This window comes from Nyctereutes procyonoides, unplaced genomic scaffold, assembly GCF_905146905.1.
Source record: "Nyctereutes procyonoides isolate TBG_1078 unplaced genomic scaffold, NYPRO_anot_genome, whole genome shotgun sequence".
Classification (NCBI taxonomy): domain Eukaryota; kingdom Metazoa; phylum Chordata; class Mammalia; order Carnivora; family Canidae; genus Nyctereutes; species Nyctereutes procyonoides.
Window position 1 is genome coordinate 39,395,585 of NW_026575043.1, and position 19,257 is coordinate 39,414,841.

Here is a 19,257-nt window from a genome sequence, read left to right on the forward strand (position 1 = left end):
AAGATTATTATTCAGTGCAGAACATGAAAAGAAGCCAACGAGTGATAAATATCATAATGGGCTTTTCAAAGAACATACAGAGGAGTCCAAAGCTTCATCATAAGCAACAAGGCCTAGACTGGATGGACCACTAAGCTCCCCCTCACAGATCCACACTTCTTTGATCCTCTGGGCCGAAGCACTTTAATGGATCCAAAGATGATCTGAGGTTTTGAGCTGGGAGTTTAGGAGAGTGGGGAAGTCTCATGAGCCACAAGGAGGAGGCCAGAGACTAATGGTTACTCACTGATTGTTCTGGGAAGTGATCACTGCTTTCTAATTCTAGGCACCCACATTTTATTCTACCTGACTTATTTTAGAAGAGCTCTCCAGAGCCTGGCTATAACTCAATCAGCCTGAGTCTTTGTCACTTATTGGTCTCTACCACTCACAGATGATCCATCCTTGCTTCATCCTTGCTGATCTCATGCTCAGCTTCACTGACAAAACAAGAGAAGATGAATCCAGAACAAGAGGAGAAAAGGCATAAATTCCACGTTTAGGTAACATCTGAGAACGTGCTGTGTGCCAGGTACTATGCTAGAAATAAATATCAGGTCTAAAACATTCACTATGTACTTTGACAGTTCATGCATGGTTCAGCTGCCTGCTTTTCCTAAGTGTTGCTAAAGTCAGGCTGTAACATTCCTGAGCTTGGTCATATACCCCTCCTAAAAGAGGAGCTGTAGATTAAAGAGGATTTAAGATCAATCTGGGCCTAGTGAAGACTTTATTCTTCATGTAAGTAAAATTCAGAAAGAAAAATTTTGTGTTGCAAAATAATTACTCCTCAATTTATCTATTCCCTATCATCTTAAGAACCTACTTAAATAAATTTAGTAGAAAAGAAAAAATACAAGTCCAAGGAAAAAACTCACCTCGACTATAGAGCGGGCTGCTGCTCAGTGGGGGTGGGACGACGGGGTTGGATTTTTGTGCCTTGGGCTGCACTATGATTTGGTAGCCCTGCATGAGACGCTGGCAGATGAACTCTTCAAACACCTGCTGGGCCGTCATCTGCACACCCTCCTCATCCCTCCTGAGAAAACAGACGGTTGTTCACATGCAATATGCCTGGTCCAGGGCAGAATGACACTCAGAGTCCAAACTCCCATCCTGTTTTTCTTTGATTCCACAAGCCAGCCCTGATAACCATTCTATGGTGGTTCATAAACGAACAAACTATAAACCAGTTTTGGGAGAAATGATCAGTTCAAAGAGTCAGAAGAAGTCAGGTAATAGCTAACAGCTATTCTTAGAATAGCTCAAATAGCTAATCTTAGAAAAGATCAGATCTAGTATGTCCAGAACAACTGCAACAGAAAAATATGAGAAAGCAACAATAAGGAGAAGTTAAAGAAGGTATGTCAACAGAACTCTAAAGAAAAATTGACAGTTCTTGGCTTCATAAAATTCTCTAAACAGAAAAGGAAGACAGGTTTGAAAATGCAGTGTTTTGACGCATACAGAAACCCTCCTCCTCTGACACCGACCTGTCAATATCTGCTTCTGGAAGGAGATCGTAACAGCCCTCTGTGTAGTCGTTCTGCAGGCCCTGGCGGTCGGGGAAGTAGTCGGTGGTGAGGGGGAGGCACGCCGGAGTAGTGAGAGACTTCCAGTCCACTCCAACTGTGCAACAGAAGCCTGGCACTACAGGGGGAGCAGACAGTGTCAGAACTGCCTCATGTAACAGAGAAGAAAGGTACGTGTGGTCACCAGGGCAGGTATGGGACGTGGGTGGGGCGGTGGGGGAGTTCACAGTGAAAGGTGATCAAATTGCCAGGAAAGGGATGGAGAGGAAGAAAGGGGGTGGGGAGGGAGAAAGAGAGAAACAGAGTTTGTTAGACAATGCAGTGCACGTGCTTATCCAATCCCATCATGCAAATGGGATTCACAGCTGATACTTTTCATTTTCTGCTGATCTTAAGCTACAGCCACAATGCCAGTGAGGTTACTGCAGGGCAGTGCAGGCAGTTACATGTCGAAGCAAATCAACATTCCAAGAGCTCAAGCCAGATTTTGGAGTGAACAGCACATGGTAGCAGAATTTAGGAATACTTTCAGAATTGCAAAAATAAGTCGTAGATCCAAAAGGGTAGGAGGAGAAATCAAAGAAGGATGTCTGGGAAGTTACAAGGCAAGAACCTCAAAAGACAGAATTTTAACAATCTAGAAAGAAAAGCTGCAATCAGCAAAGTGGGCACAATCACATGGGTCTGTCCTGAATTGCTTGTTCTTTGGTTAAAACAGTGTTTCTCTATCTTGGCACTACTGACATTTTAGACTGGATAATCCTTTGTTGTGGAGGAATGTCCTTTGTATTACAGGATGTCGGACAGCATCCCGGAACTATATTTACTAGATGTGGCATCTCCTGGTTGTAAAAATCAAAAATGGGGACACCTGGATGGCTCAGCGCTTGAGCGCCTGCCTTCAGCCCAGGGTGTGATCCTGGAGTTCCAGAATCAAGTCCCACATTGGGCTGTCCTGTGAGGAGTCTGCTTCTCCCTCTGTCTATGTCTCTGCGTCTCTCATGAATAAATAAAATCTTAAAAAAAAAAAAAAAGTCTGCAGTCATTGCCACATGTCCCCCAGGGAGCAAAATCCTTCCCCAGTTGAGAACCACTGAGTCAAAGTAATAGGGCAGTTATCCCTGTAAGTAATTTAAGCAAAGATTATTTTTCGAATCTCTGTACAGAGGAGAAATATGAAGCAGAAACACTCCATGCCTTTGCCTCTGAGTCTCAAGCAAGGGACACCTTAAACACTTTATATCTTTTGCACAGTGCTAATGTGGCTTACAGCGTGATACAGCCCTGTTGTATCATCAGCCCTCACATGGCCTCCTTGGTGCAGGTACTGCGACATCATCAACCCCTTTAAACACCTGGTCAAGCCGAACCTCCCAGAAACTTGATCAGAAGCCTCTCTGCTTAGGGATCTTTCCACCATATGGTGACAAACACACACACACTACCCAATACAACAGAGTACCACTGAACCCAGGGTTAAAGCACAAGAAAAGGACCTGTGTGCTAAGTCACAGTAGGAAACATGCCTCATGTAGCACCACTGCCTTGGGAAAGATGCTTTGATCTGCAACAGGCCTAACTCCATGGTCTACACAAGTCTAGGGTATTTTATTTGTGTGTTTGAATTCCATTTAGGGTGCAAAGAACACAATGTGAGAACTACTCTCTTAAACATTTAAGTGTACAACACAGTATCGGTTAACTTGGGTATAGTGCTGTACAGATCTCTAGAATTTATCATGCATAATTAGAACTTTGCACCACGGATTAGCAACTGCCCACTTCCAATTCCCCTCAAGCTCCTGGAAACCACCATTCCACTCTCCGATTTTATGAGTTTGACAATACACAGGCCTTGATAACTTATTAACAATTCAAGAATTGAAAACACAACCCAAAAGAGCCTAATTGATCACCCCAATTTCCCTAGACGGCAGATGAAGGGGTGAGCTTGTTCCTATTTCTTCATTAGGACCAGGAGCACAAGGAAGACACCAAATCAAAACCACAGTGGGAACCCACAAGCAGAAGACAGTTGTATCGTTATGCCCTCTTAGATCTTTCTAGCTCTCATTAGCTTCCTGACCCTCAGGATCATAAACACTCTTGGTGTGTACCCGGAGAATTCAAATGCCTGGTCCAAAATACCACGGTGAGAAAAGCTCCTAATTCTTAGTTTAATGATGTTCTTTCCCTGGGAAAAAACTGTGGCCTCTTTCTAACTCCAATATCTTCAGGCCCTATAAAGAGGGCCTCTGCAGAGGACCCACATCAAAACTGTTAAATTAACAATGATAAATGGATATTACAAAACCTAGTGCTAGAGCTGTACAGAAGAAATAGGTTCATCTATTTACTACTGGCAGCCTTCTGGAAAATAATCTGTCAACCATACTTCGGGGGAAATATATTCCAAGGATGTGAAGGGAAAGAAAAGATACACCACTGCACCATACATTATGCCTGTATTCTATATTATTGCTAAGAAACTAGAAACTACCTAAATGGTTACCAATAATAAATGATTATTCAAATTGGAATGTAATGTGTTTGATACTATTAAAAATGACTAATACAAGGGGCCTGAAGTAGTAGCAAAAAGATCACTAAGTTAATCATAAGTGGGAAACAAAGACTCAATGATACAAATCTGCCAGTTACAGCTAAGTAAAATAAAGTCTACCAGGTGGTAGGATTTTTTTCTGGTATTTTGCTAGTGTAGATATTTAGATGTGCTCTTCCTGTACAGATATTTCAATAAATAAAGGTAATAAAAAAATGCAGCCCAGTCAAGCAATTTCAACTATGGGTATGTAAACAGTTTCAGTCCCTCTTATTCCTCTGTTTCCCAGAGCCATCACAAGGCCTTTACGGGCTAAACCCAGGTCTGGACCAGCAGAAAGGACCTCATGGGAATTCCACTACCCTTCCCAGGTGCCCTGAATCACATTTCAGAACAGGTTATTTGGCCACTCCCCTCTCACTTTCCATCAGAGAAAGAGTTTTCCCTTACTACATTGCCTTCTGGTACCCCAGAGATGTTTGGACTGCCCACAGGGTTCCCCCCTGCTTCCTCATGCTCTGACCACCCCTGCCCTGACCCCACCCTAATCAGCTGTCCCCTCTTACTTGGGTCTGGAGAGGTAGAAACACTGTCCTCTAGAGAATCCTTATTCTGAGTTCTAGGATTCATACCTATGGAAAGATGAAAACAGGTTGTTTTAATAAGTCTCATTCTTCAGAAAAAAGTTCTGGACAGTTATGGTTGAAAAGGCCCAAAATTATAGCTAAAAATAAAAATGTGAACCAAGAACAAATTCTGTGAACATCTCAAACAGCACAAAAGAGTCAATCAAAGAAAAATGAGCAATCTAAAATTTGGGAATGAGCTTTACTCTGAGGTTATCAATATCATTCTTTGCCCAATGAGACTGTTAGCTTTCATATACATATGCACACATGCGCACATACACACATACCCACATCAGCAAAAAGCAACCCACCACTTATTTTAAGAAAATAGACACATTTCAAAGTCATTTCAACTCACTGGAGAAATCTTTAGCAAATACAAAATGACCCACTTAAAGTTTATTTCAATCATCATCCTTATCATCTGGAATTTTCTTCTCCAGATCATGGCTTTCTGGAATAAGACCTAGGACACATCAAAACTCACCACTTTAAGAGAAAAACAATGATTTTCCCTATAGGTGGTCTGAAAGGAAAAATAAAGACTCTTTGAAATGAGACTTATTGCCTGAAAAGTAACAGAACTAATTTTTAAATACATGTCAATATTTAAACATCCCTTTCCAAACATATATATTTACTAGAAAATTATGATACTATAAAAATGATTGAAAAAATCCTCACCCAACTATCAACAGTGGCTATCTCCGAGAAGAAAGCTAGAGGAGATGGTGAGAGGTAAACCAGAACTTGTAGTTTTTATTCTAGATACTTGTGTATCATCTGCATCTTTTATAACAAGAATCAGTATGTACAAATCCCTTGTGGAATCTGTGAAAAGACAAGCCATGACATGGGAGAAAGCATCTCCAAATCACCTATCTGGCAAAGGACTTGACTCAGAAATATATAGAGACCTCAAAACTCAAGAATAAGAACACAAACAACCTGATGAGAAATAGGGCCTAAGATCTAAACACTCCACCAAACATGTACAGAAGGCAAATACACTAAAAGATGCTCAAATCCTCAGCCATTAGGGAATTTATCTCAACAGACCTCTTAGAATAGCTAAAATGCCAAGTCACATGAAGTGCGAATACAAATGTGTAGCAATGGAAAGAAAACCTTATCCATTGACGGTATGCAGAATGGTGCATCACTTTGGAAAATAGTTTTGTGGTTTCTTTAAAAGTTCAAACAGACCGGGGGATCCCTGAGTGGCTCAGCGGTTTGGCGCCTGCCTTTGGCTCAGGGTGCTATCCTGGAGTCCTGGGATCGAGTCCTACATCGGGCTCCCGGCATGGAGCCTGCTTCTCCCTCTGCCTGTGTCTCTGTCTCTCTATCATGAATGAATAAATAAATCTCATAAATAAATAAATGAATGAATGAATGTATGTTCAAACAGACCCCCCCCCCCAAAAAAAAAAAGTTAAACAGACAGGGGTGCCTGGCTGGCTTTGTTGGAGGAGCATGCGACTCTTGATCTCAGGGTTGTGAGTTTGAGTCCCATGTTGGGTGTAGAGATTACTTAAATAAATAAACTTTAAAAAATAATAATAATGAGGAGCCTCGGTGACTCTGTTGGTTGATAATAAGACTTTTGGGTTTCAGCTCAGGTCATGATCTCAGGGTCATGAGACTGAGCCCCGAGAGAGGCTCTGCACTCAGTGCAGAGTTTGCTTAAGATTCTTTTCCCCTTGGGATGCCTAGGTGGCTCAGCGGTTGGGTGTCTACCTTGGGCTCAGGGCATGATCCTGGGATCTGGGATGGGTCCCTCATCAGGCTCCCGGCAGGGAGCCTACTTCTCCCTCTGCCGATGTATATGCCTCTCTCTGTGTGTGTCTCTCATGAATAAATAAATAATATTTTTTTTTTAAAAAAGATTCTTTTTCCTCTCCTTCTCCTTCCCCCTCTGCTCCTCCCCCTGCTGGAAGGCACACTCTCTCTCTAAAAATAAATAAATAAAATCTTTAAAAAAATAATAATAATAAAAATTAAAAAGATATTTACCATCTGACTCAGCAATTCTATGCCTAGGAACTTACTCAAGAGAAATAAAAACCAATGTTTACAAAAATCTGTTATGTGAATGTTTATGGTGGCTTTATTCATAGATGCCAAAACCTGGAAACACCCCACATATCTTGCAACTAGTGAAGGGATAAACAAATTAATTCACTCATACAATGGCATGCAACTCAGCAATAAAAAGTAATGAACACTTAGCAACTTGGGGTGAATCTCAAATGCATTATTTGCTGAATAAAAGAAGCAAGACTCAATAAGCTACATACTGTATGATTCCATGTACATGACATGCTGGGACAAGACAAAACTAGAGGGACAGAGAACATATCAGTGGGTTGCCTGGGAACAGGGAGTGGGGTTGAGTACAAAGGGGCCACACAACAGAATCTGGAGGATAATGGAGATGTTCTCTAACTTGATGTGTTTGTTGGTAGATGACTGTATGCATTTGTTAAAAAGTCACAGAACTGGGATCGCTGGGTGGCGCAGCGGTTTAGCGCCTGCCTTTGGCCCAGGGCGCGATCCTGGAGACCCGGGATCGAGTCCCACGTCGGGCTCCCGGTGCATGGAGCCTGCTTCTCCCTCTGCCTGTGTCTCTACCCCTCTCTCTCTCTCTCTGTGACTATCATAAATAAAAATAAAAAAGAAAAAGAAAAGTTACAGAACTGTACACTAAAAAGAGTGATTTCTACTGTATATAAATTTTAAAGTTAATAATTTTTTTAAAAATTAAAAAGATGATGTCACTTGGCCAAAACAATTTCAGAACTTCTTTGTTGGAACTGCCTTCATTAGATTTTTTTTTTTTATTAATAGTCATCAGAATAAGAAGATACAACTTATTAAGTCAGACAAACACAGTGTTTCATTTTATTCAAACCCTTGGTATGATGCAAGTATGAGGTAGGTACTATTTTGTAGAGACAAACAAGCCCAGAGAAGTTCATTAACTTAGGGAAGATCACACAATAAATAGGTGAAAACTGCATTTAAACTCTGCTCAACTCTACAGATGCTTCATTTCCTGACTTTCTATCTGGGGCACCAGTTTTCAGCTACTGAAAATGTTAGCTGTTCTTTGTCAACAAGCAAAAGCCACTTGGAGCTAAATTTTCTAAAAAAGCTATCTTGGTTGACAACATCCATCTTCAAGCAAACACAAAGCATGGCTATTAAGAAGCAATGAGGTGGATTTTCTTGTTCAGTCTAAGAACCTAAAATTACAAAACTGGTATTCTCAAAGCATTCTGAGCAATAGGAAATTATTAAATACATTACCTCACAGGTTTAGATGCTAAATTTGGTCATTAGAGTCTCTTTTTTCTTTCTTTTTTCTTTTTTTTTTTTAAGAAAACTCAAATCCAAACTGGGTCTATAAGAACTGAAATTCTTAAACTAATAAAGGAATAGTTCAACTTATGTGTGGGCAATTCTTTGAGCTCAAAGAGGCAAGTCAATAGGGATTCTCAGAGCAGCTCTGGTTCCTAGGCCAAAAGCAGAACTGTGCCATCCCTACAGAACTAAAGCACATTTAAAGCCACCAGCCTTTTATGCCATGCACACACATACACACACACACAAACTTTATTTTTAAAAAACATCAATGAAAAATATTTAAAGAAATAAATATTTTATGCTCTCTTATAAGGCTCTTTATACAGTTTCCTTGCAGTTTCAAGCCCAACAAAGTGCTGCTCCCACCAGCTCTACCTTTAAGATTTTATTTTCAGTCAGATGGACTGGCTATTGGCATATGACATGCCCTACAAGGTGAGACCTCATAGTCAATCAGCTCTGCTCCAACCTAACATTTGTGAGGAGATCTTCAAAGCTAGACATTCAACTTGAGGAACCAATGTTGAAAATCACCTTCTTAGCTTTGTCTTTTGACATTTGTTCAGAGTCAAGAAATCTGAATGTCGGGGTACAGCTAGAATGACTAGCTAGCTCAGTCAGTTGAACATCCGAATCTTGATTTTGGCTCGAGTCATGATCTCAACCAAATGAGATTGAGCCTCACATCAGCCTCTGGCTCAGTGGGGAGCCTGTCTAAGATTCTCTCTCTCCCTCTCCCTCCACCTGCTTGTGCTTGCTTTTGCTTCTTCTCTCTTGCTCTCTCAAATAAATAAGTAAAATCTTGAAGAAACAAAACAAAACAAAAAACTATCTCCCTGATCTCATCAACCACCTGGTCCCTGCTGGGTAGCATGGTGAAAAACAAGTGAAGAGTACAGGTACGAAGCCCCAGCTGACAATGCTCAAAATGAAATTCTTCAGGGCCAGGAGGGAAACCCACAGAGTCACCACTCCTGTGAATCGTGACTCGCATATGAATCATGTCCAAAGGTAGAAGAAAATCTGAGTCACACTTGAGTGCCTGCAGATGGTGCAAACTGTCAAGCCCAGGAGGTGAAGGTGAGGTCACAGATGAGGTTCTTCTGTTTCCTTTCTATTTTTTTAATGAATGAAAAGATAACTAGTTGTTTATTTAAATCCCACTTTGTCCCCAAATAAGAATCTACTGTGACAATTTTGCCCTTAAGGAGCCCAATCCACCTTTGCTCCTTACAACAATCCTGTAAGTAGGTGAAGATCTTTATGCCAATTACACAGACGATGAACCTGAGCATCTGCAAAAGTTGAATGCTAAACTCTAAAGACTATGAAGGACTGGGCTGAGGCACTCCCTCATCTATCATATCACAATGTAGCAGAGGTCACATGTTCAAACCACACAGTAACCAGCTCCCCACAAAAGGGCTTCCCTTTCATCATTGTTACCCTGCACAAAACTGTATCAAATAGAATTCCCTGCACAAAACTGTATCAAATAGAATTCCACTTGAACAGCCAGAGCTCCCTGAGATGAGAAGAACTAGTGTCTTAATCATTTTGTTTCTTCTCAGGCCTTAGCACACTGCCTACAGTTCAATAAACATTTCTGGAATGGATAAGAGTAAAGTGAGTTTAAAGAAAGCAAACTGTATTCCATGAAGACTGAGGATGGCTTAAAAGGAAAAGTCACTTTAAAAACAAGCAAGGTGGGCAGCCCCGGTGGCTCAGCGGTTTGGCGCCGCCTTCAGGCCAGGGCCTGATCCTGGAGACCTGGGATCGAGTCCCACATCAAGCTCCCTGCATGGAGTCTGCTTCTGCCTCTGCCCCTCTCTCTCTCTCTCTCTCTCCCTCTCTCTCTCTCATGAATAAATAAATAAAAATCTTAAAAAAAAAAAATCACAAGCAAGGCAGAAAGACTATCCAAGCATTTGAGAAAAGGAATCCAGTTAACTGTTCAACAAGATTATAAGACAGGGAAGAAAAGTATTCTTCAGTGGAGGGAAAGCTAACCTCAGAAAGCTGTTAGTATTCATTCAACTACCCGATCTGTGCCAGGAACTGTTTTAAGTTCTGAAGATACAGCCATGTGTGAAACAATCCTTGCCTTGTTGGAGCTTACAATAAAAAATACAAAATTAAAAGATCTAGTAGGATAGGTGGTCTAATGGGGAAATAACAGGCAGGGAAGATGGATGGGGAGTGCCAGGGTAGAGAGCAGCAACTTGGATAAGACCTAAAGGAAGGAACAGAACAAACTATGGGTAGGATGGCCATAGCATTTATCATCCAATCCAGGACACCTTCAAGAGTGAAAGGGGACACTATTAATAATTATACAGGACAATGAATTCAAACCAGGACGACTGTCCTGGGCAAACTCAGACATGTGGACCTTACCCATAAAGCTCTTCGGTGCCAGGGCAGAGTAGAGGGGAGAGCAGGAGAAAGCATCTCAGATTCAGTGTGCCTAAGACAGCTGGAAAACCACTTCACTAATGCATGAGGGGAAAGCAGGAGATGAAGCCTAATAGTAACAAAGGGTCACAAAGGGCAGGGGGTTCTGTCAGCTACTATAACGCCTTTGGCTTTTAATCCGAGTGTACCGGGAAGCCCCCAGAGGGTTCTGAGCACAGAAGTTTCATGATCTGACTTCTATTTTCAGAGGGTCACTCAGAATTGCTGTGCTGGAAATAAACTATGAAAGGGCAAAAGGAGGAAGCTGAGAAACAAGTCAGTGGGATACTGTAACAATCAAAGCAAAAGATGAAGGTGCCTTGGAGAGGGCTGGGACTGGTGGGGGTGATGACATATGGAAAGATTCGAGATATATCCTGATAGATCTGACATTAATTGGTTATTGTACAGGATAATAAAAATTGGAATGATTTTTATCTAATTCTTTCTGTGGCTAGCTAACATAATTGATCAGGAAGCACAAGATCACAGACGGGATTTCAAATCCTATGGGATCCCAATGCTATAGCATACATACCTCCTGATGACCCCCGACCCTTTGAAAATACATGTTACTGGTCATAAAGGGACTGTGCAAAGGTAAGGATGATCCTACTTAACTCTCTCACCCTGACTAGAAAAAAAATCCAAGGAGCCCACAACTTTTCTAAGAAGCTACACATTCTAGAACATATTTATGTAATTGCGCACTTGCATACCAATTAAAGAGAATAATTTTCTGGGCTGCTCAAATGCTTCTCACATATGGCAGCTTGGTCGTGGAAGCACAAATTCATTTGTCAATAAATGTGTTAAACACTGTGGGGAGAAGATGAATAAAGATAAGCTCTTTCAGTCTAGTGCAGAGACAGCATAGAAACAAACAGCGGGATCATGATATGCCAAGTAGTACAATTGCGTTATGCATATGGAGCTCTGTGGAAACATGCCTACCATCTCCTGGGAAGGCCTGGGTATGAGAGAGAACCACCAGGGAGGGCTTCAAAGAGAGGGTATTGTTGGGCTTGAACCATAAAGACTGTGCTGACGTCTGCCAGGCAGAATGAGGGTTGAAGAGAGGGGGGAAAGCGTATCCTGCAAGGGGACCAGTCCATGCAAAGAAATAAGAGGACAAAGATCTCCAGAAGAGCCAAGCAATGGCTGGAATGTAACACATGCACCTCTCATAACATATTCAACGATGGCAGCTCTCATGCACTGAGCACACCCCATGCACACCAGGCACTGGTCCAAGCACCTTATGTGGATTATCACATTTAATGATACAGATGATGATAGCAAGACGCATAAAGGTTACCTGGCCCGAGGGCCTCACTACTCATTAGAAGTGGAGTCAGGACTCACAGTCAGAGTCTACAGTCTGAGTCTTTCTCCATGCAGTGATGTGTGGAAGTGGTGACAAATGAGGACACAAGGCAGGTAGGAGACAGGTAATGACCAGCATTATAGGCCATGGACCACAGGAGAGTTTTATACATGGGAAAGAGGGGCTGATCAGATTTGCATTTGGAACTATTACCTTGGTGACAGTATGGAAGATGAATCATAGGGGACAGGAACAGAAGCAGGACGATCACTTAGAAGGTTGTTTTCATAATCCTAGCCAGAAATGACAGGGGTCTGAACCAAAGCAGTGACAGTGAGAATGGAGGGGAGAGGCCAGAGTCTGAAGAAAGAGGCAACAGAAGAGGGAAAGTGGGTGTGAGAACCACTAGACATGATATTCATTGTAAATGAACTAAGGATGAGGTACTCAGGAGTCATCCAAGCAGAGAGGCCCATCAGATACATGGATCTATGGTGCAAAAGTCCAAGATGGAGAAGGCTGAACCAGGAATCCATGTGGCAGCAAATGCTTTTCCCATGCATGTGTGCCCAGGAATCTTTGGCTCAGAGGACTCTGTGATGGTGTCATTAGAAGATCTTCCACAACCATCCCAAATAAGGATTCTTTGAAACCTCCTTATTTTCCTCAAAGTAGATTTCAAAGTTCCAAAAGACTCATCTTCTGAGGAATCACTTGGTCTACCTTAGCTCTCCCAGGCCCAGAACCACTCCAGGACTACTCAGGTAAATCCTGGTGCTGTTACCATTAGAAACCAGAACTCCCCTGCTTCAGGTCACCAGTAAAACTAGCTCAAGCTATAGTCCTGTGAGCCCCAGAGCAGTCCTCCTTGGTACAACTCCACCCCAAACAGCCTGGGAAGTTCAAACTCTGGGTTCCTATAATATGGCCCCGTGGTTTAACAAAATGGAAAGATTACCTTTATTATGATATCCTGAAGGTACTCTACAAGTAACACTTTCAGAACCCTGGGTGCAGGCATAAAAAGTATCTTTCTTATCCCCAAATTGTTATTCAATTGGTTTTTCTCATTTAAAGAGAAAGAATAAAAGAAAGAAGGAAACGGTGCGAGAGAGAGAAAAGAAAGGAAGGAGGGAATAAATGAATCAATTACAATCCCTTAAGGATTTTCTTAGTACCAACTGCTTTTCAAGACTTAGCCAAGGACCTCTAGAAATACTGTTGGATGAAGCAACCAACGAAAGGAAGAATACTTCACTAACCAATTGCATACAGCTTCACTTTCACTACACCTTCTTTAAGCTAAGTTTTAGAAAAGCAAGTTAGTTATAGAAAACTAAAACATAGAAGAGCAGGCCCATTTCCACTCTGTCCCCAAAGTTTTAATGATTTTCACAGTCATCCTGACAGTGTCTGTCTTTTGAGGCTTTCCAAAATCTACCCTCACTCATCCCAACTCCCCCACATCCTAAAGGTACTCTGAAGTGGGTGGTCAAAACAAGGACCAGCAGTCCGAGTCAAGACACCTGGCCACGAGCTTGAGAGATTCATGTAGTATCTCTACACCTCTGGGCATTAAGTCGCCCCATGTGCAACATACATTTAATACCAGATGCCTTCCCAGGATGATTGCATGATAGGGTAGAAATATAAGTGCTTCCAGAAAGCATCTAACCTGTATAAGTTCATACTCACCCTGCCTCCACCCAGAACCCTTACCTAGTAACTCTCTAGGTAACAAAATTCTATACCTTCAAGTGTGAGGTATGTGCCCACTTCTCAAAATACCAATGCCACCCTTCTCTTTTGTAATCTCATAACTAGAACTACACTATTCCCCCTCTGGGCTTCTCCTGATTGTTTTTATGCTGCTGGGTGAGACCCCTACTCACAGAACTGAGAACTCCACCAGAGCAGAGGCTACTCTTGCTGTCCCTGGTGTTACCCTCAACACCAAACTCATAAGTGGCCCTTGGTCACGACTCACTGACAGGCCAATGATGAATGTGGCTTGACCAATGCATTCTCAGCTAAAAACGTAGCACACAGGCCATTTATAATTCCATGCATTATAGAGCACTGCTTCTAAATAGGTCACCCAAAATTGTGGCTGAAATGATCCCAAAATAGACTTGGCCCTCCTTTTCTGTTCCCCATGTCTTTTCTAGATGTGCGCCTGCACCTTTGAGCATCCCAACTCCATTACCCCTTGGGCTGGTTACCTGCACCACTGTTGCTAAGCAGGCTGACAGAAAGCTCTTCTGTTCCACTGAAGCTCAAGAAGGACATGCTGTCACCAGGCTGGCGGGAAGTGCTGTGCCTGCAGAGAACAGAGCCCAGCCACCTGGCTTAATGCAAATCATCACCTCTTTTATCCTACTCACCCTGGGTCCCAGGACTTTTCATCAAAAACAGCACCGCCTATCTGGCCACATAACACAGTCTGACAACAACTAGGAGCGACATCAGAGGCTACCAGGCTGCAGTGTTTGCTATGTGTGCCAGCTCCAGCCTCCGGTGGCCTGCTTGTCCTGCTCCAACGCCCCCCAAAACTGCTCTCCCATTGCCATACTGGGCTGTCCACCCCTCCATGTCCCATGCTTCCCCCTGCTAACACAGACAGGAGGATATGAGGTAACTGAAAAGACATACCAACTTAGGCTGGTAAAGTCACCCTCTGCCCATTTCTCTCATCTACCCCATGGGACACGGTGATTGAAAAAGGGGCCAAAGACCACCTTTTGCAAAATGTTTCCTAAAGCATCACAGCAACAGGGAGGCCAGCTGTAACCCCAGCTCATGTTTGTCAAGGCTTTATATTACTTTAGTCCTGCATGGACTCTCTTGATGCCTTGTAACACGTTCAGAACTCAGGTTCAAAAGGGAGGGTTGTTTCTATAAACACAGGCCTTGATTTCCATTGCTTTTAGTATAAACAACTTCTAACCTCAAGAGTGGAATTTCTCAGTGACCAAAATGACAGAAGTCACAGCCAGACTGCCTGAAACACACATGCACCCCCTATCTCCGTGCTCATTCTCACTGTTGGCTGAGGTCTAGATGAAACTTGTGTCTGAGGCTTTACAAGGTATGCTTGGAATTAAAGCTAAAGGAGGGCCCAGGTAACACATGTGGCAACAGCGTCAGGCTGCTTGCTTTGCACTTGGCCCAGTGAAAGGAACGGCACCGACAAAGGAAGGCTCGATCTCTTACTGTCCCTTCAGGTCTTTTTTTTTTCCCTTCAGGTCTAATGAATAGAAATGTTTAGTCAGCAGACTCTTCTGCCATGGTGCTGGGTGCTGGGTAGTTTCTCAAAGTACCTTCTGGAGCCCTACACACATCCTCACCTTCCAGCAGCTTCCTGATATGCTAACTCCAGCAGCTCTGCAGAGGAGTGAGCTGGGTCCCTCTGCCCGCTGCCCTGTAGCTCCGCCATATTCTGTCGGGTCTGGTGATGGATCTGGATGGCCTCTCCGGATGGTCCTACCCAGACAAAGATCCACTGAGCGTCATTCCCACCCAACAGCTAGTGCCTTGTACTTAGCTTTACTCTTCCTTCTGTCCAGCTGCTGGGAGAGGCTGACAGGAGAGCACATCAAGGGGAATGTTACACATGTGGCCCGACCCAGCTTCCCAAAAGGACATCTCTTCCAGGCAGGGCTTGTCCTCCTGTGGGGCCTCACATCTGTCACCCTGTTCAGTCTAAGAATACTTTAGGAGCCTCTGCCTCATGCATGTCAAACTGAGACGCTGAGGAGAAATACTGACATATAGGAGTAGAGGACCCCTCCCAGAAGGGGGCCCCACAAACAAAATGACAAGGAACACACAAGTGAAACGCCAGTGATTCTGTTAATACATAAGACGGTGACAACTGTGACTCTAAGCAGCAGAGGATGAACAAGTACAGAAAAGACATGGGGTGGGTGGGAGAGAAATCACAATTAGATGTCTACTAAAAAATGCTTCTGGGGGGAAGGAGAAGTTTCAGACGTGAGTTTCAGCAAGGTTAGTAGAAACTAAAGGAGAGGGCACCTGGACAGAAGTAGTAATGTATGTGAAATCCCAAATGTGGAGGAGGCAAAAGATAAGCAGGAGACTACCAGATAAGCTTGGGGAAGAACAGAACCTCTGAGGATAGGAGTGAGGAAATGCAAAGTTGGGGTGCTGGGCAAAGGAGGGTCTCAGCTATGAGCAGGCCAGGTGGACAGGAGGAGGAAAGAGAGGAAGTGGAGCTGGGGAGTCCTGTTTCAGTAAAGTGTACCTGATGGTTGGGAGCAAGAAGAGCTGGAGGTCGTCACACAACAAACATCAATGGTTCTCATAAGAAAACTCAAAGGGAGTCCATGGGGATTAACAACATAGGGAAAGAGACAATCGGAAAGAAATAAATCATGTGACTGATTATGGCAGGGAGAAGAGGGACAAAAAGGAGTTTGGGAGTGACCCCCAATTACAGCCCAAACAACCAGGTTCATTTCTCACTTAATTAACTTTTAATGCTAAAAGCAAGTGGAAAAGGAAATAACTAGATATTTGCAGGCATTCAGTGGGATTGCTTCCATGAAAAAATCCTGGAGTTTAATGCATCTGTTCCTTCCCAGCCCAGTCAGAACCCATTAAGCTGAAGTTTAATTTTAGCCACAGCTTTATAAAACCTTACTGTCATCCTCTGTAGGAGAGAACACAGATCAAAAAGGACGGGCTAGGAAAAACAGTGAATTTGAATTTTTAAGTTTTGATTGCTTTTGAACTTTATTTAAATGGAATCATACAGAATGTACTCTTTTATGTCGGGCTTCTTTCATTATGTTTGTAAATTTAAAAGGTTTGGATGTAGTTGTAGTTCATTTTTATTTCTGTATAGCATCTTATTAGAAAAAATAGAACCCACTTATTTTATCTTTTCTAAAAATTTATTTGAACTAAAAAAAAAAAGTTTACTCATTTCTCATAAAATGTTTTTTTTTTTTCCAGTTGTCAGAGACCCCTGAGAGAAGACAAAGTACTATAACTTCTGTGTAACCAAGACAATAATATCTCCCTATCTAGAAAGAGCTAGAGCTAGGAGTGGAAGGAATGAACAAGAATGAGGGGCATTAGCCTTAAAAAAGTAGAGCACAGTCCTTTTGGAACAAAAATGAGAAGCCCTTAGCTTTACACAGCTCATTAGCTATAAAGACCTTTCCAAGTGTGTCCTCAAGGACCCTCAAAGAACCCCTGGGGTAAGCAGAGTGGCCATGGTTATCCCCATCTCCTGGATGGTGACTGGAGATGCAGAGAAATTGAGATGCTTGACTGAGGCCACATGGTTGGTTAGTGACAAGTACCAGGACTAGCAATTCCCAGCCCAGGCTTTCCTGGGCAACCAACTTACCCACAGGAAAAGTGTGCATCCAGCGCCTTCTGTTGGATGTGAGCTTCATGGGCATTCGTGAGGGGGCAAAAGGGTTAATCAGCGCCCGCTGGGGCGTGTATCCCCCGGGTCGAACATGCAGCATGGATTCCGCACTGCCTACATGGAACCTCCCCGGTGCGCTAGAGTCTCGCTGTGGTGGCTCCATCATGTTCTCCAGGACATCTGTCAGTTATTGTGGAGTTGAGGCACAAAGAGAAAGCACAGATCCACGGTGAAACCAGGACTAGGCAGGCAATTAGCCAAGCTGACTAGAATCTTGGACATCAAACATGTTAGGAAGTGAGAGAAATGAGTAAAATCACCAAACTATGATGAAATGAAACATTTGGTTTACTTTTTAAATACTTGGGAGAGGAGTACTTGGGTGGTTCAGTTAGTTAAGCACCAGACTCTTAATTTCAGCTCAGGTCATGACCTCAGGGTGGTGAGATTGAGCCCCTTGTGGGGCTCAGCACTGGGGGTGGAGCCTGCTTGGGATTCTCAATCCTTTTCCTTCTGCCCCTCCCCCATGCTAAATAAATAAATACATAAATAAATACTTGGGAGAAAGGGGTTCTGGTTCCTAAATTACTGGCCCAATGAAGCCATACCAAAACCTGATGAGGAGGACCAAACATAGCCTAGAGACATTACACTTTGACCTGGATACAATGACTTGAGTTATTTCCCTGGGAGATAGAGTGGGTATATTCTATATGTGGAAGGAACAATAAAGATAGATATTTGATGACTAGAAGGACAGACCCTGGCAGAGACAGCCAATGTGTAGGCACACAAGACTACAGCCTCTTTGAGCTGGGGCCAAATAACTTCATTCTACTTCTTGTCCTGTTGGTAGGAATGCAAACTGGTACAGCCACTGTGGAAAAGAGTACAGATAGGTTCCTCAAAAAATTAAAAATAGAATTACCTTATGATCTAGTAATCACACTACCGGGGATTTACCCAAAGAATACAAAAACACTAATTCAAAGGGATACATGCACCTCTATGTTTATGGCAGGATTATTTACAATAGCCAAATTATGGAAGCAGCCTAAACATCCATCAATAGATAAACAAGAAAAGAAGATGTGGTATACACATACAATGGTATATTACTCAGCCATATAAAAGAATGAAATCTTACCATTTGCAATAACATAGATGGAGCTAGAGAATATTACACTAAGCAAAATAAGTCTGCCAGAGAAACACAAAAACTATATGATTTCACTCATATGTGGAATTTAAGAAACAAAACAAATGAGCAAAGGAAAAAAAGAGAGAGAAACCAAGAAACAGACTCTTAACTATAGAAATCAAACTGATAGTTACCAGAAAGGAGGTGGAGGGTGATGGGGTTGAAGGAGGGCACTTGTGAGGAGTACCAGGGGATATGCGGAATTACTGAATCATTATATTATATACCTGAAACTAATATAACACTGTATGTTAACTATACTGGAATCAAATAAAATAGAATAAAATAAAATAAAATAAAAATAATAACTTCGTTCCAGTAGAAGTGACACGTTCTAATTGAAAGCCTGGAACACAAAAGCTATCTCCACTCATGATATCCATTCTCTCTCCGCTACTACGCCAACTTTGGAGACTAGTGGTAATGACCATGGCATCCCAAGATGGAAGGAGTCTGGGGCCCTAATGATTGGGTGGATCAGAATACCCTCCCACTGACTCAGTGTTTAAAAAAAAAAATTCTTGGGAGAAAAGTATGAAGAGGTTAATGTATCCAATGTTGACCAGGCAAGGAGGTGGCATGATATTTAGACTCAACCTGTCCCCTGTGCAATGGCAGACAGGTCCCTATTATAGAGATGGAGGGCACAGGCTATGTAACCTAAGTGGATCAAAGAGCTAAAACCCGTAACCAGCTCCCCTGAAGTACATCCCATGTTCACTAAGCAATCACCCACGTTAGAAAG

At 42.6% G+C, this 19,257-nt stretch overlaps 1 protein-coding gene across 13 annotated transcripts in view; it reads right to left on the minus strand.

Annotated features, from left to right (window-relative positions):
- DEPDC5 (DEP domain containing 5, GATOR1 subcomplex subunit) overlaps positions 1-19,257 on the minus strand; it is a 122,876-nt gene that overhangs the window by 52,288 nt on the left and 51,331 nt on the right. For 7 of the 13 annotated variants that reach the window (XR_008664070.1, XM_055322368.1, XM_055322370.1 and 4 more), the window contains exons 22-27: positions 17,288-17,491; positions 15,258-15,393; positions 14,133-14,230; positions 4,701-4,766; positions 1,533-1,716; positions 918-1,078 (exon numbers count right to left, since the gene is read on the minus strand). Coding sequence is in view for 11 of the 13 variants with exons in the window: in XM_055322368.1 (XP_055178343.1) it covers positions 918-1,078; positions 1,533-1,716; positions 4,701-4,766; positions 14,133-14,230; positions 15,258-15,393; positions 17,288-17,491 (849 nt within the window). In the remaining 2 variants the exon portion in view is untranslated. Of the gene's footprint in view, positions 1-917; positions 1,079-1,532; positions 1,717-4,700; positions 4,767-14,132; positions 14,231-15,257; positions 15,394-17,287; positions 17,492-19,257 lie in introns of those variants that run through there. The other 6 variants (XM_055322371.1, XM_055322369.1, XM_055322374.1 and 3 more) reach the window with 4 other exon arrangements.